Source organism: Bison bison, unplaced genomic scaffold (assembly GCF_000754665.1).
Source record: "Bison bison bison isolate TAMUID 2011002044 unplaced genomic scaffold, Bison_UMD1.0 scf7180017864484, whole genome shotgun sequence".
NCBI classification, from domain to species: domain Eukaryota; kingdom Metazoa; phylum Chordata; class Mammalia; order Artiodactyla; family Bovidae; genus Bison; species Bison bison.
The window spans coordinates 1043883-1068211 of record NW_011495044.1 but is presented as its reverse complement, the minus strand read 5'-3'; the positions used below and the strand labels follow the sequence as shown (position 1 = coordinate 1068211).

Genomic DNA, 24329 nt, shown 5'->3' with positions numbered 1-24329 from the left:
CCCACCCCTCGGCCCCCGCACCCTTTCTCTGCCCAGTGAGGATGGCAGAGAAGAAATCAGGGTTCCCACTGCAGTATCTAAAGACCAGTGTATATGCACACGTGTGTCCCCAACCCAGGTACACAGATCTGTGGGCAGACCCTGGGAATGTGTGCGCCCTAACTGCATGCAGGCAGAATACACAAAGAGCTGTAGAGGCTTCCCAGTACCTCTGAGGTCCACTAAAGTCCCCACGGGTTTTTCTTTTCTTCGCGGGGACCCTTTTCTCAGAGGATGGACCGACCTTTGCCTCAGAGGGACACACTGCAAAAACCTGGCCAGGGGCAGATGTGGGGACCTCTCCGCTCTGTGCGCACTGAGGGGGCAGCCCCCAGCTAGGCGTCGATTGAGCGGGAAGGAATCTGGGCTCCCTAGAGTTGGGGAGTAGGGTCTTGAGTAGGGGTGTTGTGACTCAGCTCAGGAGGGGACGGGAGGGGTCGCAGCGGCTCGGACCGCGGATGCGCGCACCGCTTGGACTCGCAAGCGCCGCCTTTCCGCCGAGGCGCCGGCTCTCCGCCGTTGCCATAGTTACCAGGAGGTCTGGAGTGGGGAGGGACCCTTCCTCCCGCGGCGCTGCGCAGCCCCGCCGCCCTCAGGATGGATTTTGAGCGGACTCGGCGTGACCAGTCTGTGCCGGTGTTGGAAAGTGGTGCGTGCCGGCGGGTGGCCGTGTGTGGAGCAGTCGTGTTCGTTTTGCGGAAATAAAAACGCGGCGGCGTTGTGTGCAGGGGTCTGCGATGGAGCGCCCAGCCAGAAGCCCAGCCGGCAGAGGGCGTGGTATGGGAGCAGGATGGTGGCTGGCTCCCGCAGGGCCATCCCGAGCCCAGCGCCCACACCCTGCCCAATGTGGGGTCCCACCACCTGGTCTCATCCCAGCCCCACCTCGACTTAACTCTGTGGCCTTGGCAGGTTCCTGGATCTCTCTGCGCCTCCATTTGCTCATATACTTTACACAGTTTCAGTAAAGATTAGATCAGTTTGTAAGGCATTTTAATGCATTATCTGGAACTAGGAAGTGCTCCATAAACCTGACCTTTATCCCTCTACCTGGGCCTCTGTTTTCCCCGTTGTTGATGGGTTTGAAGTGATCATGTGATGCCAGCCTGAGGAGGAATTTGCCCTGGTCCTTAGCGTGAGTGGTTCAGGGTACAGTGACCCCAAGCTCCTGCGGTTCAAGGTACAGGGGTTATGTGAAGAGGATAAACGTGACAGTCTGATGGTCGGTCAGTGTACACCAGCCTGCCCAGGACTCAGCTTGGCCAGACGGGCACAGGTGTCAGTAAGTGGCTGCTGTCCTTGGCTATATTTGAATGTGCCTGGGGGTGGGGGTGCTCCACCAAGTGAGTGTGGAAGGAAGAGCCAACAGCAGGTCATTCCTGAAGGGCTGGAGTCCTCCTGTGAGACACGCTCCCCCCACCAAGGTGCAGAACTGCAGCCTTCCGACTTGTGCCTGGAAGCCTAGTTGGCACAAGGGACGGGCTTTTGGGTCCCGCTGTTTTATGGACTCTTCACACATGCCGGTTTTAGGCTCTGGCGGCTATGCCTCAGGGATGATCTGAGCCAAGGACGGAGCCATTGAGGGCACGATAATTGAGGGAGGAAAATTAATTGTCCTTAATTTGGCACGATCCCAAAGACTTTCCCCGTGTTAGGAATTCAGAATACATTCCCAGGACACAGGGCTGCAGATGTATGTACTTCTTCCCTTCTCCTTGATCAGCACCTTGTGGGTAGAGATGGAGGCCCACTGACTCCTGGGCCCTAACTCTGGCAGGCCCTGCCCCGCTACCACTCCACTGCTCAGGAGGGCTGAGCAGGTAGAATTGAGGCCTGGGAAGAACTAGACTGGTGCCCCAGTGGGCTGGGATGGCTCCAACAGCCCAGAGTGTCCCCCGGCTGTTGGGGAGTCCAGGAAGGGTGGAAGTGGATGGAGCCCTGCCTGGGCCTTCCTGGAAAAGCTAGTGGCGGCAGGACCAAAGGAAGCTGTTTCCCTGCTTGGTGCATCCCAAGTCCTGCTTTCATTTCCATCCTCCCTTTTCTTGCCACGGTTAACATTTTCCTTTTAAAAATCAGAGCTAAAAGTCAGGATGCTGTGGCATCATATTTACAGCCAAACAGACGCTGGATTCATGTCTGGAATTTATAGGGCTGCAGGTGGGGAGATGTTCTGCCAGCTACCTAGAGAAGCTGGGGAGGTGACTCCTACTGGTCCCCGCCCCTTCTCCCGACAGGGTCACAGTCCCTTAGGGATGCTTAGGCAGCTGGAGCCTTGGCAGAGCGCCCCCTGGGGTGTGGCAGCAGAGAGAGAAATGTCTTGCCCTTGCCTGCTGGGGCTTCTCCAGCTTCCTCTCCTGCCTGCCCACCAGTCACTTCCCCTGGGTCTCTGGGGGGACCAGCCCTGCCAGCCTCTACCTTCCTCCTTTCTGAGGATGCCACTTGCCTTTTCCCTGGCATGGGAGCTGACCTCAGCAAACATCCCCGCACACTCGAGCTGGGCCTGCGGGAGGGAGATGGGTGTGGTGCTGGCCTCCCCAACCACGGGGCCCCGCTCCTCTATCAAGAAACTGACAAAGGACAGGGTTCCCATTCCCCTACTGGGTGTGCAGCCCGGCATCCACACTGGTGGAGAGGCTCTGCCGAACCGCCACACTCACTCTGTGGTTTGCTCCTGGCAAGGGGCGCCTCTCACCAGACAGGAAGGGGGCCCCAGGCCCAAGTCTTGGTACTTGCCTGCCCTGGTGGCCCAGCCCTTGCTATTATAATAATGTCAGCCAGTAGTCCTTGGGTTCTGATTCTTTGTCCGATACTTTCCAGCACGTTATGTGCATCATTAGATGCAGTTTTCACGATGACTTTATAAGGAGGGCACTTGAACCTTGTTAATAGATAAAAATGGATAAAGGGAGAGGATTAGTAACACTCCCAGGTCGCAGAGCTAGTTAGTGATGGAGGCGGGAGCTCTACTTGGTCTGCACTTGTCCAGAGTCTGTGTTCAGCCCCATGTGCTCCCAAGGGTGGGGAGTGGGCAGCCTTGCCCCTGTCTGGGTCCCTCAGGGCTAATGCAGGAGTCCGTGTGCAGTGGGAGTAGGGGTGTGCTGCTGCGGTCCATGCCTGTTGCTCCTGTGGACATGACTGCTCTGTGAGCCCCCAACCACTGGCAAGCTGGGAGAAAGCAGCAGCCAAGGAGGTTTGCTTCCCTCATCAACTTTTGATGTCCTCACAGGGCTTTTTTTTTTTTTCCCCTTTTTTAAATCTCTTCAGCCTCCACATGCTCAGACCTGGGTTCCCAGGCCTGACCATGGCCTCCAGGGTCAGGACTGAGTAAGGAAGGAGGTTCAGGGTGGGCACCAGGGATTGAAGATGGGTCATTGGTAAGGCAAAGGGTGCCCAGAGTCAGGACCAGAACCCAGGCGGTGACATGGGGCTCTGCCCCTGGTGGAGCTGAACGCTGGATGCAGGCAGCAGAAAGGACACTACCCACGCACACAAGAGGGTGGGGACTGGATGGCACAGGGAGCCTCTGGGCTGAGTTGTGGCTGGCGATGCCACTGTGTGAGCCATGGGCCCCCTACAGCCCAGTGTCCACGAAGCACATGCTTCTGTGGCCAGGAGAGGCTCAAAACTTATTTTCCCAGGGCCTGGAGAGGTAAGTACTCATGTCTGCAGTCTGAGGCCTACTTCTCAGACCTGTAAACTCCCTGGTGGGACACGGTGGGCTCCCTGGCAGCTCGCTGACCCTGTGAAGGGCACAGCTGGGTAGTAGGGCTCCAGACTCTGGTTCCTCACGTCAGGGCAGGCGTCGTACTTAGAATGCAGAAAAGAGAGGAGCCAAGGGTCACAGCCACCCTGGGAATCATGACGGTCCCATCCAGCAGGCAGTGCCAACCCTAACATGCACATCTGCTCTCTGTCTGCAGAGGAACAGCTGCCCCTTGGGTTCCCCTCCATCGACATGGGGCCTCAGCTGAAGGTGGTGGAGAAGGCCCGCACGGCCACTATGCTGTGTGCAGCAGGCGGGAATCCAGACCCTGAGATCTCTTGGTTCAAGGACTTCCTCCCTGTGGACCCCGCTGCGAGCAACGGCCGCATCAAGCAACTGCGTTCAGGTGAGCAGAGGGCTAGGGTCGAGGGGCCGCGCAGACTTCAGGAAAGGTGCTGGGCTGGACCCCAGCGCTTCTCTCTTGGGCCTGGGAGCTACGGGAGGCCTTGGCCTGGGTTGACCTTCCAGGGCTGAGCAGAGGGTACCTGGTGGGTGGGCCAGATACTGCTGTAGGCCCACCTGAGCTGCCCAGGAAGAGAGCTTGGCAGCGAGGGCTGCTCATCAGTGATTCCTTCACCTTCCTGGGACTGTCCGACTCCACACTACAGCCCGCCTTTGCACCTGGAGGTACGAGTGTCTTTCCCAGCCTGTGTTGGGCTCTGCAAAGGTGCTCTGTGGGCATTCATCCTCCACCTTCCCTGGAGCCCGGCCTGAGAGAGGGGCCCGGACAGTGCTTCTCTGTGCTTCTCCGGACGTCAGGGAAAGAGGCCAAAGATGTCTGATTCATCAGGCTTCCAAAGGCTGGACCTCAGAGGCTTGCAGCCAGGGGGATGTTCAGCCATCCTTCGGCCACCCGGGCCACCCGTCTCCTCTGGATGTCTCAGTCGAGCCAGCTTGGAGCCCTGTGAGCAAGGATACTGCCTTGAAACCGGGCGGGAGGTGTCGCCCCGTCGATCGATCTGCCTGCGAGGCTCCCGCCAGGATAATTGATTCCGTTTTTGTGGGAAGGGAGCCTTGGAATCAGCTTGGCTGCAGCTCTGCATCTGCCGCCAGTGCAGGCTGGGCTGGTCAACCTCAGTCCAGGAGCCCTCCTGCCAGCTGTGGGATGGTAGGCTCGGGCCGGGTGGCCAGCACCAACGTACCCATCAGCTGCGGTGTCAACACCGCAAAGGAGGTCATAACCCTAACCCCTCTCAGAACCTTGCCGGCTACAGAGGTGTCATGTCACCCCCTGGGGTGCCAGCCCCTCCACACCAGCTCCCGCCGGGTGGGCGCCCCCATGGTGCCCAGGGAAGGAGGAAGGGATGAACCACCCAGCAGGGACAGGATTCTGGTCCCAGCTGCGGCCGCCTGAGACAGCCTATGAAGTGTTAGCTCATTTAATTTAATTAAAACTCAACAAGATGGAGGCAGCTGTAGCGCAGTTAATTAAAACAGCCATAATCAAGGCAGGAAACAGGCCGCCAGCGTTCGCGGCCGCTGCCCAGTGTGGCACAGCGGCTGCCACGGTTCGGCTCCTCTGCGTGTCCCCGCAGCCCCCAGGCAGGCTCCCCAAGCAACCAGATGGTCCTCCCCGCAGGCCTGGCCTCCGCCTGGCACTGTCTGTGGCAGCAGTTCCGGGAAGGCACGCCGTCTCGCGTGCTCCGTTTGTTAAGTATTTATGTGGCGCCTGCTGTGTGCCGGGCTTGGTGCCACCCATTCACGGCCCCATGAGTCAGCTCGTGCATGGTATGCTGCTCACTGGCCTCCTCAGCCTCTCAGCAGCCACCCTGCCTCCCTCTCAACCCACTCACTCCCCGGTTGCCCCGGCTTCCCTCTTTTCCAAGCGCCCCTTCTCTGCTCGGCAGCCCGGTCTGCTCATTCCTCCGGGCGGGGAGCGCGTGAGCCCTGCTCTTGCCCCGTAGACAGAGCTCTTCCCCCAGCTGGCTTACCCACCCCTGTAGCTTCAGGTTCCATCTGTCTCCACGCCTGCGAGTCCCTGTTCTGTCATTCTAACCCAAACATCCTGCTGGAGTCCTAGACTAAAAAAAGCCCTCTGGCTTCTGGGTGTTACCCTGACCGTGAAGGGTGCTAACTCCTTTCCGAACAGTGGTGCCCTGCTTCCACTGACCCTCTCTCTGTGAGTGGCAGCCCCTCTAACCCGGAACTTAGGACATACCCCAACTCCTGCTCTATATAAGGAGCTCCTTAACCCTCTTGATTGGTCACCCACATGGCTTTCACGTTGGTCCTCTTTTCTCCTCCTGTATCCCAGGTCACTGGACACTGCTTTCCAAGCTCTCCCCTTGAATCCGTCCTGCAGCACTGGCAGAGTTTCCTGTCTGTGCCCCGTATGCTCTGATGGCCTCGGTGGCATCTCGTTGCCTCCGTGGTCACGTGCACACTCCTGAACAGGCACACACAGCCCTTCTCACTCTTCCCCAGCTCACATCTCTAGCTTCTTCTCATCAGGTCCTGGCTTCACCCACTAGCTTCTTGGCCTCACTGAAGTTATTTAACTTTGAGCTTCAGTTTCTCATCTTTAAAAAGGAGTTACAGTGAGGATTAAGTGAGGCAGTGGCAGTGAGAGCTATAGTTGACTGGCCTGTGATGAGGGTTCTGTGAATGGGGCTCTTTGTAGCTCCAGTCACTCCCCAATTTGTACTGAGTCCCCCAACCACATCCTCACCCTCTGCTCACATTCACTAGAACGTGAAGCCCCCCTTCTCTGCCTGAGGCCCACTCCTTTGGGACTCCCCTTGCTATGTGTTGTCACCATCTGGCTCCAGCTCTGGTCACTTAGGCTGGGTGTTCTGCAGGGAGGGCCTGGGGTTGGCTCCCGCCTGCAAGGGCCTGGCAGGTGACCAGCACAAGCCCAGCTCTAGGACAGATATCTCTGAGCCCTGAGGATAAACGATTTACTGATTTTGGGCCCTGTCCTTGCAGACCTGCTTCTCAGGTCCGGGGAAACCTTTCTTGTTTGACCTTTCCTGCCACCTGAAAGCGGTGACCTAAGGGTAATGGCCCAGGATCCAGCTTCTGGGATGGCATCTGAGGGGGCCTCAGTCATCCCACTTGCTCAATAATCAGACTCTTTCCATCACTGCCTGACCCTGGTCCTGACCCTTGACCCAGTAGCTGATGCCCCTGGCCTGTACGGTTTAGAAGGGTGTGGAACTGTGCCGGGCACATCTGACAGGGGCGTCCCTGATGGAGTGGAATAGCCCCGAGCACTCAGCTTTTACAGGGACCTCACAGTTTACGCATCACCAACCGTTTACAAAGTGCTTTTCTGCCTTTGGTTGCACTTGACTCTCTTGCAACCATGAGAAGTAGGGCAGTTTGTGATTATCAGGCCTGCTTTACAGGCGAGTTAGGGAGTCACCCACCCGGGATCACGTGGCGATCCGAGGCTGGGGATATCCCCTGGGACTGCATCTAGGGCCTTCTACTATCGCATCTGACTAAACTGGGGCCTGGGGAGAGGCTGGGCCCTGCCAGGGCCCCAGAGCGCCACAGCCTCGTCTTCTCCGAACCTCAGGCCCTCCCCGACCGTACCCAGAACTCCTCAGGTGTCTGCGGACTGAGCCCCATCACATGGCATCAGAGCGTGGCTGCCTGGAGCAAAAGCATGAGACAAGTGCGTATGCCCAGGCACGACCCCTGCTCAACAGGTGCTTTCTTCTCCAAAGTGACGTCACCTGCTGCCACAGCCTGTGCCTCTTGAAGGATTTGAACTTGAGACCCGGTGTGGGCCCCAGAGGAATGGGCACAAACTCAGGGAGAGTGGAAGTCAGTCAGGAGTGGGCAGCATCACTGGAGCCAAGACGGGGCTGACCACCAGGTGGGGACTCCAGACCACTGCTGTGGGCCCCACGCTCTGCCAAGTCCGGAAGGAGCACTGGGACACCTCAGTGCTGCACTCATCCCACGGCCTGAGTGTATATGCCACCATCCCCATCACCGTGGAGGACCACTTGCCCACACTGTCCGCTGCTCAGCCAGACACCTGAGCCTGGATGCCAGCATCTGGCTGCAGAAAGGCCCACCAGCCCAGACAGGTGGGCCTGAGGGCTGCAGCCCCCATTCCGTCCTAGCACCAGCTGGTCTGCCAGGAGGGCCTGCTGACAGCAACAGTCCCTTTTATCCGAACACTCTGGCACCCCTCAGGGGTAGTGTGGGTCTGAGGGACCCTCCAGTCTCCCACACCCATCACGGAAAATGGAAAAGACAAATTCTTTCAGTTTGGTGGGGAAATGGCTTTCCAGAGAGGCCCAGAGTCTTCTCACAGCAGGTTCGGTTTTGGGATTACTGAGGCCAGAGCTAGGGGTCCCAGCCCTGGAGCATTTAGGTGGCCACCCCTTCCCCTCCCTTTCCCTCTCCCCCTCCCATGTCAGACCTGCACTGTAGTAGATCAGCCTGTGGACATTGTGGTCTCAGGACCCCTGGTTGTAAATGTCAGAGGATCTCCAAGAGCTTTTGTTTGTGTGGATTATTTATCAGTATTTGCCATACTAGATGTTAAGACCAAGAAAATTTTAAGTATTTATTAATCCACTTTAAAATAATTTTAAAATCCATTACGTGTTAACATAAACAACATTTTTTTTAATGGAAAATAATTATATTTTGTGAAACAAAAGCATTCAGTGAGAAGAGCGGCCCTGTTTTACACTTTTACAAATCTCTTTAATTTGGGGTTTAATAGAAGGCAGCTGGATCCTCCTGTCTGCTTCTGTCTTTGGTCTATTGTGATATCACATCCTGATGCGTCCAGGAGACTCCCTGTATGTTTATGAGAGAACAGGAATGAAAAAGACCAAAAGCTTCTCAGTAATGTGAAAATGGCTTTGACCTTGCAGACCCCTGAAAGGGCCTCAGGGACCCTGAGGGTCCATGAAGCATGCCCGGAGGATCACCGGGAAGATGACTCTCCCTGGACCGTCTCTGTGCGCCTCACACACTGCCCAGGGCCCAGCGCTGCCTTCGCCTTCTCTGCAGCCTCTGAGTCTGCAGGAAGCAGCCTGGTCCAGTGGGAAGGCTGTGAGCCAGCCCTGGTTGGTTCCTGCCACCTCGTAAGCTGTGTGACCTGGGGCTTCGAGCACTTGATGTTCCTCAGCCTCTACTTCCTCATTCTTGCGGACATGGATAATTCCTCCTCAGTGGGTGTCAGGTTCAATGAGCTGTAATCAGTGTTTGTCTCCAGCACACTGCTTTCCCCAGGAGTGGGCAGAGAGGGGCAGGGTCGACAGTGCTGACCTGGACCTGCCCATAGGCCCCCGCTCCTCTGGATGGGGCAGCCGGAGAGAGGGGCCGCTGTTGGGGAGGGAGCCAGTCTAGACCTGATAATAGCCCCGCACCGGGTGTTTGCAGGGTGAGCCTCTGGCCCTCTAGGCTGCTGATTCCCAGGGTTACAAGGCAATGAGCAGGCAAAGGGGTGTGAGGCATGGCCTCTGCCTCTCACCAGCCAGGTTGGGGGTACTCTGCAGGTCACTCTGTTCAGCAGGGTTGAGTGACCTCACAGGGACCTCCACCCGATGGTGAGGAGGGGGCTGGTGTGTGTGTTTGTAGGGGGCTGGTCTGGAAGTGGCCTGAAGTGAGCCCTCCCTTTAGCCCTTTCTTCTGTCTGCTTAAATGCTTTGCTTTGGGTAAGTCCTCTGTTTTGAAATCCTACTCAATCTTGTGCACTTCAGGGACACCCTTCAGGGGTCCCTGCAGGGTGGGGTTATCACCTCTTCTCTTCACTTTCCCCCTCCATTGACCTCAGCCAGTGGGGTCTGCAGGAGCCCTGCCTCACCGTCCTGATTCCTGCCACCCCCCAGCCCTTCTGACCCAGCCTCAGTTGCCCCCCTCCTCAGAGCCATGCCAGTGACCTGGGGAACACAGCTTCGCCTCCACGCAGCTGGCGCTTGATCACATACCACCTGCAGCGGCCTTAGCCAGACCTCAGTTTCTCCGTGTATTTATTAAGGCCCTCTCTCGCGTTTTATTTTATCTGATTTGGCTTTTTGTGGCTTTCCTTCCTTTTGTACTAATGCTTCTCTCTGATCTTATTTGCATTCAAATTACCTCGCCAGGTGGTTCACCAATCAGAGGTAAGAATGCTGTCCGTGCATCTCGCCACGCCACGCCTCGCCACGCCACGCCGTCACCACCACTCCATCCCGTCCCGTCCCGTCGTCACCTCCCCCATCCCCACCTCTCCAGCCTCCTCATCTCCAGCTCCGGCCCCTCAGCACCACCGGCCACCACACACATCCACTCTCAGCCATCCCCTCCTGTGACTCATCCATTCCAAGTCTGGATTGTGGACATAACTCGGCTCTTCCCCGCCTTGGGGCTGCAAGCCCACCGACCAGGCCTTCTAGGCCAGCCCCGCAGACAGAAGGGGCTCTGCTGACTCCTACAGGGAAGCCGGGCCCTGGTCTTCAAGGCTGGCCAGAGATGGAGAATCTTCCCATGAGGTGGGAGAGCATGACCAAGCCTTGCCTTCCATCTCTAGAACCTCCTTGGTCTTGGGGCCTTCAGTCATTGCTAGCTCCCCCTTCAACATCCAGCCCTGTGGTAGAGTGAGGCTCCCCCTGTAAATCTCTCAGTCCAGCAAACGCTGGGAAGGACTGGCAGTTAAGACTAACACAGAGGCTGGAAAGCCAACAGAAATCAACAGGGTCCTGGGTAGCCTGATCCCCTGACCTGTGCTTTCATGCTGCAGGACCCTACATTCAGGGATTCCAAGCCCAGACTGGACTCAAAGATCCACGAAAAGCCATGTTCAAGTTTGACTCAACTTCGTGTCCTTTGAAAACTCAGTTTCTCTCTCTCGAAAGTCTGTTTCCTCCTGTTTAGGCTGAGGCCAGGGACCCACCTCATGGGGCATGATGACTATAGCAGAGGGAGAGGATTGGGTATGGTCTGGCCCAGAGCAGACATCCTGTAAAATGGTGGCTTCTGTAGTGTTTGTATTCACATCGCTTTCTCCCCGCCTCTCAGTATCCTTGGGCACCTCTAGACCCTCAGAGTTCAGGGCCAGGCTGTTTTCAGAACAGAAGATGGGGCCAGGCCCCCACTGCCAGCTCATGGTGTTGGTTCCAGACTTGGGGGTTTCTGTGTGCAGTAGTCTCAGGGTCTGCGTGGGGTCCCCTGACCAGTCCTGGTTCTTAATGCAGGGGAGCCTCCTCCTCCACCCAGGATCCCACCCAGGTACCACTTCCTGCTCTCACCTGTGGCACCAGCTTCCAGGACTCTCCTCTACCCTCAGCTGAACTGACCTTCATACAGCCCCCTCTCCCCTTGGCCAGGGGCCTGACCCCCATTTGCTTGAATGAGCGTTTTCTGTGACAGCGTCCATTCATCCCATAAACATGACCTGTTGGGTGCCCGTCAGGGCTGTTCTCGTAGGAGCTGGGTATTTGGCATGTGTCCTGGGTCCTCATGCTCCCTGATGCTGGTGGGGAGGGCTGACCAGGACCACAGAGCAGGCCAGCCCTTTCTCCCTCTGCGTTGGGGTCGAGCCTAAGCATTGCTCTCCCCACCTCCCGTGTTCATAGCCCCTCCTGCTGCCCAGCATTTGGGTGATGAAAGAGAGGTATTGGGGGTGAAGAGGCTGTTACATGCTACAGCTCAGACCTGCAGTGGGACCCCGCCCCCTGGAGCCTGGGCCCCGAGAGCTCCTCGTGGCTCCTGTCCCATTGGGTCAGGCGGGATCAGGCAGTTCTGTCTGCGTCCTGTGTGGGTGTAACTGTCAGCCGGCCTGGGCTCTGGGAGGGGTAGGTCTGTGTAGGCAAGGGTTTCTGTCAGGCTGTGTCCTGTGGGGTTGTTAACTGTCCCTTGGAGCGTCCTGTGTGGGTGTGATTGTCTGTCAGCTTGTTCCAGGGAGCGGGTGTTGCTTGTGCCTTGGGGTGTTCTGTCACGATGGTTCGCCCGGTGTGCCCTCTCCAGCAGCAGTGTTCTTAGGCGCTTACTGCCCGGGCTGGAGGTGGCCAAGTTCTGGTTTCGCCCCCACCCCCCACCTCGCCCTCGCCTTGGCCTCCCCTACCTGGTACCTGGACCTGCCAGGACTGGTCCCAGCCCTTTCCTCCGCCCTCTGTGAGGGTCATTTTCAGCGCCCACCTTCTACCCCCACCCCCACGTCCCAGCTCCTATCTGTCCGTCTGCGGCCAGAGCAGCCCTTTCGGGCGCTGGCCCGAGTGGGAGCTGCAGCCTCCATTAGCCTCCTGAATTATGCAGGAGCCGCGGTGGGTCGAAGCACTTTAGCAGGGACCAGGCTGAGGAGAGGAGCCGGAATGGGTGGGGCTGGCGGGGGTGGAGGTGAGGGCGGGGAGGAGGGGTGCTGTGAGCAGAGGCTGCTGGGCACCAGGCCTGCAGGGCCAGCCCTTCCTTCCTGTGGGTTCTGGTGGGCGGTAGAATCTCAGGTCTTGCCCGAGGAGGGCATCGCACGCTCGTGGGTTCCAAGCTGCTCCCACCCACGCCTGGCTCCATGATGCTCTGATTGGGGATGCTCATTAGCAAACAGGCTCCAGTACTGTGTACTGGCCAGAGCGTGGCAGATGCTTGGTGGAGTTGGGGGATGGGGTGGAGCCCCTGGCCGAGCCCACAGGCCCGGCTAGACCTCAAGTGGAGAGGGCTTGCTATCTGGAGCATGACCTTCAGTTCTGTCCAGGAGGCCTCTGGGCTTGTCAGGGAGAGCTTCCCAGAAGCAGCACCTGTACCAGGTGTGGCCCTGATGCCTGCCACATCTGGTCGACCCGAGCCTCAGGTGTTGTCGAGACCCCTCCTCAGGTTCCAGGCCAGACCGCCGTCTCTGTGTCCCCACAGGTGCCTTGCAGATTGAGAGCAGCGAGGAGTCGGACCAAGGCAAGTACGAGTGTGTGGCGACCAACTCTGCAGGCACTCGTTACTCGGCCCCTGCCAACCTATACGTGCGAGGTAAGGACTCAGGTGGTGCCCAACTCTGCCTGACTCAATGGAGCAAGCCGCAGTAGCCGGGCTTGCTGCCCAGAACCTTGGTGTGGACCATCGGGCTGCCATGGGCCTTGTCTCTCCTCCTTTTCACCTCTCTGCAGCAGCCGTAGCAGCAGCAGCAGCTCCCACTGGGCAAGCTCCTAACATCCACCCGACTTTGCCTTCCTCCCGCAGGCCCTTTGGGAACAGCTACTCTTGGGAGCATTTGTATCTCTTATAGGTCCTGCCTCATGGGCTTGGAGCCCCACGAGAGTCTAGAGCCTTTCCAGCAGACTGTGTGTGTATGTGTGTGTATGAACATATTCACACCTGCCTGGTCGTCCTTGAGTCTGTCCTGCCCGGCCCAGCAGGGTGGGCTTCAGGCCAGGTGTACCTGCCTTCTGACCAGGTGTGCCTTGGCGCTTCCTGGGGGAGGAGCCAGGTGTGCCTTGTCATCAGCCAGGACCCTTGTGTAGGGGGTGAGGCCCAGGCAGCTTTGAGCCCCTGCAGGTGGGCACCTCATGCGTTTGAGGTATTTCTCGCTGGGACTAAGCGGGTCACGTGTTCACAAGTCCAGGTGCCCAGCAGAGAGGGTCTGGGGCTGTTTTGGCCTGTCCAGTCTCTGTTATGCTCATAGCCCAAGGGGAACCAAAGCTGGCCACCTGCCCCTTCCTGAGAACACTCTGGGTTTTGTGTGCACAGTGTCCAGGAGGGGCCTTTGGCACCCCTCCTACCTCTACCATCCCCCCAGTTAATCCTCCTTCACAGATGGGCGTCATGAAAAGTGAAACCGTCTCCCCTCGGGGGATTTCTAAAGGAAAGTGGATGCCGCTTCTTTGCAGTGATGATTTCATCACGCTAAGTGCTTAGTATAGCTTCACAGCGGGCGTCGTCTGCCTGTCCGCCCAGGCCAAGCGCGGGGCAGGGCGGACGCAGTGCCCTGTCCCACCTTTCAGGGCCACATGGTCAGACAGACCAGAGAGAATTAGGCCATCAACCATGAGCTTATTAAGGGGCTGTGCTGTCAGTGCACAAGATCCCAAGAGGCCACAGGTGATGGGCAAATGGGGCTTCAGAGAGTGGCTGATGCCTCGTCAGAATTGGGGGCATGGGATGGGAGGTCCCCATTGGTCCCCTTCTCAGGTGTTCTGCTCTTCAGGGCTCACCGGAGCTGCCCCAGGGCCTGTCTTAAGGAGCAGCGTCAGGGCATGGAGGCCAGGAGCATGCAGGTCACCCAGATAGCCAAGATGAGTATGTCAGAAATTGCACGGCCTTCCCCCCACGCTGCCCCCAGCGGAGCTTCTGACCAATACACAAGGTCCTAATGAGTCCCCTCTGAGAGGAGCAACTGAACGACTCTCCTCAGAGACCTCCCTCCTCCACCCAGACTGTTCCAACTGCTGTGTGGGCCTGACCTAGCACTTCTTCCAGAAGACCATCGTGTTGAGACTGTGGAGTTTCGAGGCCTCAGCAGTGAAGTCCTTCACTGCATGTGGCTACACCAGGGAGAGGAGGGGCGGGCAGAGCTGCAGGCACCGTACTGAGGCAGGAGGCCCAGAGCTGGGGTGGCTGAGCTCCTCGTCGCCGTCTTGGCTGTGCGGCGTTCTCTGAAGTCACCGTCACGCTGGCCTCAGCCCGAGGTGGGACAGTAGGTCTCTTTGGATGAGCTGAGCTCAGCTGCTATAGCTGGTGGCTCGGGCTCTGATCAGGGGGCTCTTACCTCCTTGTCTGTGGGAACTTCACTGTCTGCACGTGATGGGCTCAGGCAGGACTCTTAACTGGTTCCTGCCATGGCCCATCCCCCACTCCCACGGGTCTTCCTGAACTGCCTTCCCGGACCCATTTCCACAGGCCTTTTGGGCCGGGAACATGGGTGTTCCTTTAGTTCTAGCCCCACTTGCTGCTGCTGCTGCTGCTGCTAAGTCGCTTCAGTCGTGTCCGACTCTGTGGGACCCCAGAGATGGCAGCCCACCAGGCTCCCCCGTCCCTGGGATTCTCCAGGAAAGAACACTGGAGTGGGTTGCCATTTCCTTCTCCAATGCATGAAAGTGAAAAGTGAAAGTGAAGTCGCTGAGTCGTGTCCGACTCTTCTCGACCCCATGGACTGCAGCCTACCAGGCTCCTCCGTCCGTGGGATTTTCTAGGCAAGAGTACTGGAGTAGGGTGCCACTGCCCTCTCAGAATCCTAAAATAGGGACAGCCTCGCTTTGGTTGTTCCTCGCTCTTACTGGCACACACACACATTCCTGTGGGGCCAGTCCTCAGTCCGTCCCTAAGACGTGTCTGATAGCCAGGCCCCCACCTGAATCCGTACCCGCCCTGCTTTGCAGAGAGAGATTTGCCCTGTACCCCTAGGACAGAACCCTAAGCTGTGCTGCTAGGACCCTGGCATCTGGGGTCCACCCCCGCTCCTCATCATGGTCTTGGCAGAGCCCCTGCTTTCTGCCCCAGCAGTGCTGAGAGCCCCATCAGCCCTTTACTTTTCTGGGACAGCCTCTGTGGTGCTGGCCACCAGCTCTGTATCCTGAACCCCTCTTGGGGGTGGGCACGCATGGAGAAAGCCCCCAGTGCTGGCCTGTACCCGCCTGCTTCCCGGCAGAGCGGTGGTAAAGCTTCCTTCCAGACAGGGCACCTGTCACCCTCCAGGCCAGTGGGAGGCCGGCCCTGGGCTCAGCCTTAGCATCGAGGTCAGTGGGGACACCAGCTCAGGGTTTCTCAACCTCAGCACCATTGACATTTGAGACCAAGTAACCCTACACTCTGTGGGGCTGTCCTGTGCATTTTGGGGTGTTTACCGACCCACTGGATACAATAGCACCCCCTGGTCACCGCTCACAGGGTCTCCAGACCTTGCCCAGTGTAGCTTGGGGGAATCCTCCTCCCCACCATTACGAAACACTCTTCAGATGGACAGCCTCACTCTGGCTCTTGTCTCCATCCATCTCTAACTCTCTTCTGCCACGTCCATGGGGCCCGAAGTCATGTCTCCTCCTCGGATTTGGCCCCAGTGTCCACCTCACACGCCTCCTCTGTCCCGCAGACTAGGGGCCCCCTCTCTCAGACCCTAAGTGTCTGCATTTCATAGGCCTGTGCATGTAGAGCTCCCAGCCCGGTGCTGGGCACACAGAAAGTGCTGGGCAGTCAGTAGCCGCTGCTGCCGCGGGGAAAACACCATGGGGGCTGCACCACCCAGTTTCGTCTGACTTTGCTCAGTTGCCTGCAGCTCCACCCACGGTCTAGCAGGCCCAGGCATGCCGGGTGGACCAGCCTTTCCATCCCACTACCTCCCCCAGTGACTCACTCTCTCCTTCCATCCACAGCGTCTCTCTCGTCTAGCTCTTAGGACGCACAGCTGCCAGGGACCAGGGAGGGGCCACGCTTTCCACTGAGCCTGGCCTGCTTGCCCCTGCCCTTCCCCACTTCTCTGCAGGGACCTGGCCGCTGGGTCGCAACTGTCTGTAAACGGGGCGACAGCTCCGTGGCTTCTCCCCACAGGCTCCAGACCAGCTTCCTCACACTCTGGGGCCGCACAGCATGGGGCTTCCTCAAGGTGGCGGGGTTCTAGTGGCCCATGTGCCTCGGTGGGTTTGTGGGCTGGGTGGGCCCTGAGCTCAGTGAGTCTGTTTGAGCCTTGGGGTGCGCGTGAGGCATGGGGGCCTGCCTGTGCCACACTCCCACCCGTCCCTGTCCCACCCTTTGGCACCCGGCACCTGCCGGCGGGACCCAGCCCTGTCCGCCCATATCCTCCATGAGTCCTGAGTCTTTTGTGAGCGGCGTGGTCCGCGCGCACCTGTGGGCACGTGTGTGTGCGTGGGGCACAAGAGTCTTGTCTCGTTTCCGTGCTGTGTGGGCAGATGAAGGTTGGCCTGTTTTTACTCTCTCTGTGTTTCTCCTTGTCTTTTTTTTATTCCCTCCTCATCCTCATCGCACTCTGCCATCAACCCAAACTCTCATCTCTCAGATCAGCGAGAAGGTTGGTCCTTTTCACTTCTTATCCATCTACAGTTCGTCCATCGACGGGATGCCCCCGTCAGTAGGGACCAGAGGGCTCGGTCAGCTCTTCGGGCTCACCCCAGTCAGGCCTGCCCACCCGTCGGGCTCTGCACTCCCATTGTTCGAGCCGGCAGGCGGGCAGGACCAGGGGTGGGTGGGCAGGTCCCCCTGCCCCGCATGTTTCTGCTGCTTGGGTCCCTGACCACCCCACGTGTCTGCATGTCCCCTTAGCTGGGCTCCCCTGCTGGGGAGGTTGGGTGGGCACGGTGCATGGCACAAGACTGGGCCCTGCCTTTGTGCCCAGGCCAGGCCAGCTGTCCGCTCCAGGTGGAGCTCAGAAGTGGTTGTGGGCTCTGCAAGAGCTGTAGGGCTTTATGTGCACCTGTGAGGCCTTCCACAGTTCCCCCATCCCCCCTGCTTAAAATCCACATTTGCTAGCGCTCAGCTGAAACCATTGGGAAAATGAAGGGGAAGGCTAATCTAGAATGAGCTCACCCCTCAAGATCCTGCAGCCCAGGGTGAACGTCCTCCAGGGTCTGCACTATCCTTGAGCACCTCCCCGAAGCTGGACGGACAGCAGCCATTCTGTGCCCACCGAGCTTAGTGTCGGGCAAAGGGTGAGTGGCGTCACCTTGGCTCACTGAGGAAGCGTCCCATTGACTGGTCTCTTCCCTCTCCAGCGAGATCCAGGTGAGGGCCTTCCCACCTGGTCCAAGCTTCCCACCTTCTCCCAGACAGCTGGCATTTCCCCAGCCCCACACTGGGTGCTGGGCATCATTTGACCAGGAGCTCACATCTGACCGAGCAGTCAGCTGCTGCCTAGAGCCATGTGTGAGCCTCGCAGCAGCCCTAGCATGGCCGTGGGTCGGGGAGGGCTTCCCGGAGACCTCGCAGCACCCCATTCCAGAGCAGTCTCACACCCTCAGGGCCAGGCCCCTACTCCTCGCCCTCAGTCCAACAGCAGGGGCCAAGGGGCAAGGACACAGGCGGCAGTCCTTCCTGTGTCCCTTGGTCTGAGCCGTCAGAGGAGGCGCTCCCGTCCACTGGGCGAAGCCCCAGGGAGCAGACCCGGGCCACCTGGTGTCCTGTGCATTCTCTTTGTGGGTTGGGTTTCCTCCCCGGGGAGGGGGAGCCTGTCGGGAGGAGGACTGCAGCCTTGGCTCAGAAACCAGCCCTGAGCATCATCATATGCACTCCTGAGCTCTGGGGCATTTCAGTTACACCGTTTCGCTGACCGGGCAAATCTGCCTGGGGCGAGTTCAGAAAACGGTCATCAGCAGAGAGAGCCCAGCCTGCCACCGCCTCCCCCTGGGCCCCTCCCCCGCCCTCCCGGTCCCTTGTCCCTTCTCCTTTTACCATTCCATGGTTCCACCAAAAATAATATTTAATGGGAAGGCAGAAATGAGTTTCTAAATATTCCAGGGGGGATTTGCCGTGCTGGTAATTTGTTTGGTGCTGATAATTACATCTTACATTTTTCCAGCTTTACTTAAAACTGTGTGCCGAGTGCGCTGGCATTTAATTACTGCTCTGCGGCAGCCACAAGGTTATTTATTAAAGAGTTATTTTATCTTGATATGGTGGATCCTGCCCCTTATCCCCTCCTTAATGTTGTGTTATTTTCATCAGAGAAATTTCCGCAAGTGAATGCCGATTGCGGGGCTGCCTCCCCCCTGCGATTAGGCTGTCACTCCACTGAATGCCGATGCCTCCAGGCGCCGCACCGCCCTATTATAGGGGGTTGTCAGCTCAAATAATTAGACTTAAAAGTTACAGCTGAAATACAATCCAGAAATGGCAAGGCCCTGTTTTGGAAATTGTCTATAAAATGTCAGCAGTAAGGATGCTCGGGGAACAGTAATAGACCGTCATTGTTGGAGCTCAGGATTAGACCCTAGGTGCGTTTTTTCCCCGGCCCTGGTTTTTCCTTCCCTGCTGTTGCTGCTGTCAGTAGACCCGAGTCCAGGGCGAGTCCTGCCCCTTCTGGAGGCCTCGTGTCAGTGACTGCAGGGAGGCACCAGCCACTCCTGGCGCTTGGGACAGCGGGGTGACCATCCAGAACTCGGGACTCCACAGATACTCAGGGTCCCAGGAAGTGGTCACTTGCCTCTGTTACCCCCACCTTCTCTCTGTAGTCCTAGCCCCTACACCGTGGGGAGGATGAGTCTGCTCTGCGGCAAACCTGTCCAGGCTCTTTGTGTTGGCTGAAGCCCAGCAGGCCTGTGAAGGGACGTGCCCTGCTGGAGCGTGCCATCCAGGAGTCCCTGGGCTTGAGGCCCTGCCCTGGTGCTAGGGGTGATCCTAAGGCTCACCTCTGACCTCTCACTCATCCTTAGCCCCTGCGGTTCTCCCTTCCACTTGCATCTGGAAGGGGGGAATTTAAAAATAAAAACAAACCCTTCTCAATGTTAGTTCCCCAAGGGCCCTTATTTCCTAATAGTGGCGAGAACACCTTGTCCTCCGGGACTGTTTGAGGTAAAGACCGGTCAGTTTTCTTCACAGCTTAGGTTGAGACCTAAGGTTTATCCACCAATGACCTACTTCCTTCCCCTGGGGCTCTTTGTTCTCATATCCAGGGACCTGATCGGGTCCCAAGATTCTGCCACTGACCACCGTCAAGCTGGCAGGTGTGTCCCTGACACAGGCTTGAGGCCCATCCTCATGCCAACTGGAGAGTGTTTCTCCCGACAGCCTCAAGAGACCCAGAAGCTTCTTCATGGAGCCGCCTGGGTCTCTCTTTTCACCCTGTGAGCCAGGGCTCAAAGGGCCCTGAGCTTTTCATCCCACGGACCTGCTTCCAGTACGTGTATAAACACGTCCCTGAGTGTCAGCTGTCAGTTCCCGCCTCTTTAACTGGGAGGTGCCGGCATCCACAGCGTGGAAACCCGCAGCCCAGAGGAGGTGCCCGAGAGTGGTTCTCTTCCCCCCAGACCCATTTGGATGCCCATGAACAAGGAGGAGACGGGGAAGCCACTGGCAGAGAGGAGAGGCAAGGACAGAGTTGGTCAGTTAGGACCGCGGAGCCTTTTTGCCTTAGCCAGGCTACAGAGGGGAGAGGCAAGGAGAGAGTTGGTCAGTTAGTGAGCCTTTTTGCTTTAGCCAGGCTACATCTCCACCAGCGGGCATGCCGCTCCTCATGACCTGTGCCCCAGGTTCAGCACCAGAGCCCAGGGAGTGCCTGCACCATGTCCGAGCCTCCCAGCCTTTTGCTGTTTGTGGGGAGCGCTCAAAGGAAGCTCTTTGTCATGGCTTTCTCCTGCCAGCCGTGCCCCCGGGGTCCACCTGTGCCCCTGCCGCACAGCACTGCTCTGCCACCCAGTGCAGACTCCCGGCTTTAGGACAGATGACAGAAGCCCACTTCTATCAGCTTAACGCCAAACATGGAAACTCTTGTCTTACAAAACTGAAAGTAGAGAAGTAGATTTGGCCTCAGGCACGGCTGGATCCAGGTGTTTAAACAGTTCGGTCAGGCATTCTTCTGTCTCTGTCTCTACCTCTGCTCTCCTCAGTAGCTCCTTTGTTCTCAAGCAGGTCCTGTCGAGTATTGTGAAAGGTGGTCCCCAGCCTCCCACCCCCCAGGTTAGAGACCAGAAGTGGAGAGGAAAAGCCACGTGTCTTAATAGTTTTCGCAAAAGGCCAAAGGTTCTACCTCTCGAGCCACATCTGGGTCACATAGCCCATGAACCAAAAATGGGGGCTGAGATGGTTCTCCTAAGAAGATGGGGATGCCAGTTCTGGGAGGAGACACGCTGACACCACAGTGAGTGCGGGGCACCGAGGGAAGTAGACGCGGCCCCTGGCGCTGGCTGTGGCACTGGCGGTGCTTTGGCTCTGACTGGAGGCCTCGGAGGGAGGCAGTGTGGGTACAGTTGAGGCTGAGTAAAATGAGGGCTGAGGAGTCATTCAAAGCTCGGTGCGAGAGTTTTTAACTGGGCAGGTAACGTGAACAGATAAGGATTTGTGCCGGCTGTTTGTGGAGGGCCAGTGACCGGGTCGGGGGATGACCAGAGCAGGAGGAGCAATGGAGAACACAGCACAGCAATCCAGGGAAGGATGGTGGCTTGGACTTTGGAAGTGGCATTCACCTGTGGACTTGGCAAGAAATTAGAGTGTTGGAAAGCTATCTTAGGTGGTGCTTTAGCAGGACCTGGTGATTTGCTGGATGTCTGGTCTGTGGGTTGCAGCTTTGACCTCTGTGTAATGAGGTCACAGGTTGGACCAGGTGGTGTCTGCAGTTACTTCCAGCTGTATTCCATGCTTTTGGGCTGAGCGAGCAGCAGTCTGGCATCTGTGGTGGAGGTGTTCCCGATGTAGCACCATGGGTCCTTTGCATGCCTGGGCTCCCCAGCAAGGACCCTCAGAGACCTGCACCCTGAGTGATGCCCTCTGGGTCTAATCTTAGCCTCGCTGCCTGCCTTCTTCAGCCCTGCGTGTAGGGGTGCCCAGGAAGGACACACCCCAGCCTCTGCCCACCAACTGCATGCCCTGTTTGCATGCCAAGCATGTCTGCCCATGGCTAGGTTTTGCTTGCCTTCCCTCCTTCTGCATGTTCCGAATGTCTTTACCAAGCTCGAGACTTTGGCAGGCGGGGTGGGAGGGGGGTCCAGGCTGCACCTTGAACTGAGAAGCGCAGAACAGCTTCTTTCCCGGGGAGCCCAAGGTTGGAGGTTGTGGCCAGGCACAGCCACCCTCCCCCTTGAGACCCTGTCCATTGGTGCCGAAAGCCGTCTGCTTGGCACCCTCATCATGTTACTGCCATCGTCATGCCCATCCTGCCCGCGGACCACGTCCCTGGCCCGCCCAGAACTCTGGCCCCTGTCCAGTCCCTCCTGGAAGCAGCCCCTCCTCTTGGGTTCTCAGGCTCTGCCAGGCTGAGGTCCTGGGAGGTGGTCCTGCTGCTGCCCTCATCTCTTCCCCGGGGATCACAGCCTGGAGGTGGAGGCAGTGGCCTCAGAGAAGGTGGCCACGTCACTTCCGGGCTGACCCTCTGCCCTGCCCGAGTCCTGCTCTGAGGACCCTCCACCCTAGGGTGCCTGGATCTCTGGCACTAGTGCCCCAGCTAGCCCTGCTGGAGACCCTCCTTGGTGGGGGCAGGGGTGGGAGCAGGTAGAGGTGGGCACTGGAGAGCAACCTGGGATGTGGCCCCTACAGGCCTTGCACTGATTCCCCTGTAATCCTGGGCCTCAGTTTCCTAGGCTGTAAAACGGGAGCTTGGTTGCAGAATCTCTCGTGTTCCAGACATTCCCTGAGAGCGGGGGCTATTCTGGCCCCAAAGCAGAATGGGTGGGGGTCAGCCAGGGCCCAGGAACCCCACCCCTTGGCTCTGACGAGAGGGGCTTCTTGGACGAGGGGCCCCTGCCCTTCCACCCGCACACGTGCCCTGCCCGGCCTGTGAGCGCCTCTCTCCCTCCTCCCGCAGTGCGCCGCGTGGCTCCGCGTTTCTCCATCCCTCCCAGCAGCCAGGAGGTGATGCCGGGCGGCAGCGTGAACCTGACGTGCGTCGCCGTTGGCGCACCCATGCCCTACGTGAAGTGGATGATGGGGGCCGAAGAGCTCACCAAGGAGGACGAGATGCCGGTCGGCCGCAATGTGCTGGAGCTCAGCAACGTGGTGCGCTCCGCCAACTACACTTGCGTGGCCATCTCCTCCCTGGGCATGATCGAGGCCACGGCCCAGGTCACCGTGAAAGGTGAGCCTCACTGGTGTGCTGGCCATGGCCCGTGGCCTTCCCTGGACTGGGCGGGGAAGGGGGGCATGACTGCCGGGAGATGGGTGGGGCTGAGGGTTGTTACCCCGCTGGTGCCTGGCCCTGGGGGTCCTCCTGGCCCTCAGTGGTGGACAGAAGGCTTTCTGTCAGAAACTGGCTTAAATATTTGAGCTAACAGGTGCTAGGTCCCTGCGGGGCAGATGCCGTGCTGGTTAGGAAGCACAGGTTATATTGTTCAGGTGGCGTCACCCTGGCAAATAGATTCTCTTGTTGTTCCCATTTTATAAGTTAGGAAACTGAGGCACAGAGTTACAGGGAAGTAAATGATGGAGCAGGGACTTGAACCCTGGGGGTCTGAATCCACCACACACCCCTCTAACCATAGAACTGGACCCTCAGCTTTCCCAGCCTCCCAGAAAGAAGGATGGGAAACAGTAGCCAAGGCAGGTGGGTTCTCTCTGCCCTGGCCCTAGGACAGCCACATGTAGACCAGACTCCTTGGGGCGCTCTGCTTCCAGTCTTCCCTCTGATAACACCCCCATTCTGCAGCGTGAGTCCTCTGTTTAACAGAGCAGCATCACATTATAGAAGGGAGAAACACCCTGCGGTGGCTTCTGACTGCTTTTAAGATAAAGACCAGGATCCGCACTGCTGTGACCCGAGCAGGCTGACAGTCCCAAGTGTCACCTGCTCTCACCCCACCCTTGCTGTCACTGGCTCCACCTCGCTCTCCAGGTCTCAGTCCTGGGAAGCTTTCCCCAATCACCCCATTCAGGGACACCCTGGACTTTTCTCCATCTCAGCACCCTGCTTTCTGCTGCATTACACATACCAGAGCCACGATCATTGCTCGCTGATCGCGTCTCTCTCGCACTGGTGTATGAACCCCATGAGCGCAGCGACGTGACCGTGTAACAGCGCGTCCTCAGCCCTAGCGCAGTGCCTGGCGCCCCAGCAGCACTCAGTTTGTGAGTGCCTGTTGTTCGGGGATTGGCTGTGGACCTGGGACTTCTCCCCTCCTTTTGAGCCAAGCCATGGTGTCCGTGGGGCCAGCAGCCCCATCCGTCTCTCTCAAATCCAGGATCATTCCCTGAGGAAATCCCTTCCCTCTCCCCGCCCCTGTTACACACACTTGCCAATGGGTGAGCCCAGATGCACTGCAGAGGCCTGTGTGTCTCCCATCTGCACGGGCCCAGGCAGGCCACCTCTGGGTCCGTTTGCTCAATGAGCCACCAGGGCTGGTGTGAGGTCCAGGGAGTCCTAGAAGTGACTTAGGTGGACACCGAGTGACCCAAGGCCCCTGCAGGCACTGACGGGCCTGGCCACCAGCCCCCGCTACCAGACCTCAGTGGTCACCGAGGGCTTTTCAGGCGATTCTTTGCAGGGGAGGGCTGTGGGGGTGGGGTCAACCACACTCTGGTTGGATGAACCCCAGGGCAAGGTCAGCTTCTGGGGTCATGACCTCAGGCAGCCCTAAGCCTTCCACTTTGTCCCCAGCCCTGCCGAAGCCTCCAATTGACCTTGTGGTGACAGAGACAACTGCCACCAGCGTCACTCTGACCTGGGACTCTGGGAACTCAGAGCCTGTATCCTACTATGGCATCCAGTACCGCCCAGCGGGCGCGGAGGGCCCCTTCCAGGAGGTGGACGGCGTGGCCACCACCCGCTACAGCATCGGCGGCCTGAGCCCTTTCTCAGAGTATGCTTTCCGCGTGCTGGCGGTGAACAGCATCGGGCGCGGGCCGCCCAGCGAGGCGGTGCGGGCGCGCACGGGGGAGCAGGCGCCCTCCAGCCCCCCGCGCCGCGTGCAGGCACGCATGCTAAGCGCCAGCACCATGCTGGTGCAGTGGGAGCCGCCCGAGGAGCCTAACGGCCTGGTGCGGGGCTACCGCGTCCACTACCACCCCCACT

General features: G+C 58.4%; 1 protein-coding gene across 1 annotated transcript in view; it reads left to right on the top strand.

The window, feature by feature from the left end:
* Positions 1 to 24329, top strand: part of PTPRF (protein tyrosine phosphatase, receptor type, F) — a 76756-nt gene that overhangs the window by 24623 nt on the left and 27804 nt on the right. The window contains 4 exon segments of the mRNA XM_010862795.1: positions 3957 to 4145; positions 12593 to 12703; positions 22131 to 22400; positions 23916 to 24324. Coding sequence (XP_010861097.1) covers positions 3957 to 4145; positions 12593 to 12703; positions 22131 to 22400; positions 23916 to 24324 — 979 coding nt within the window.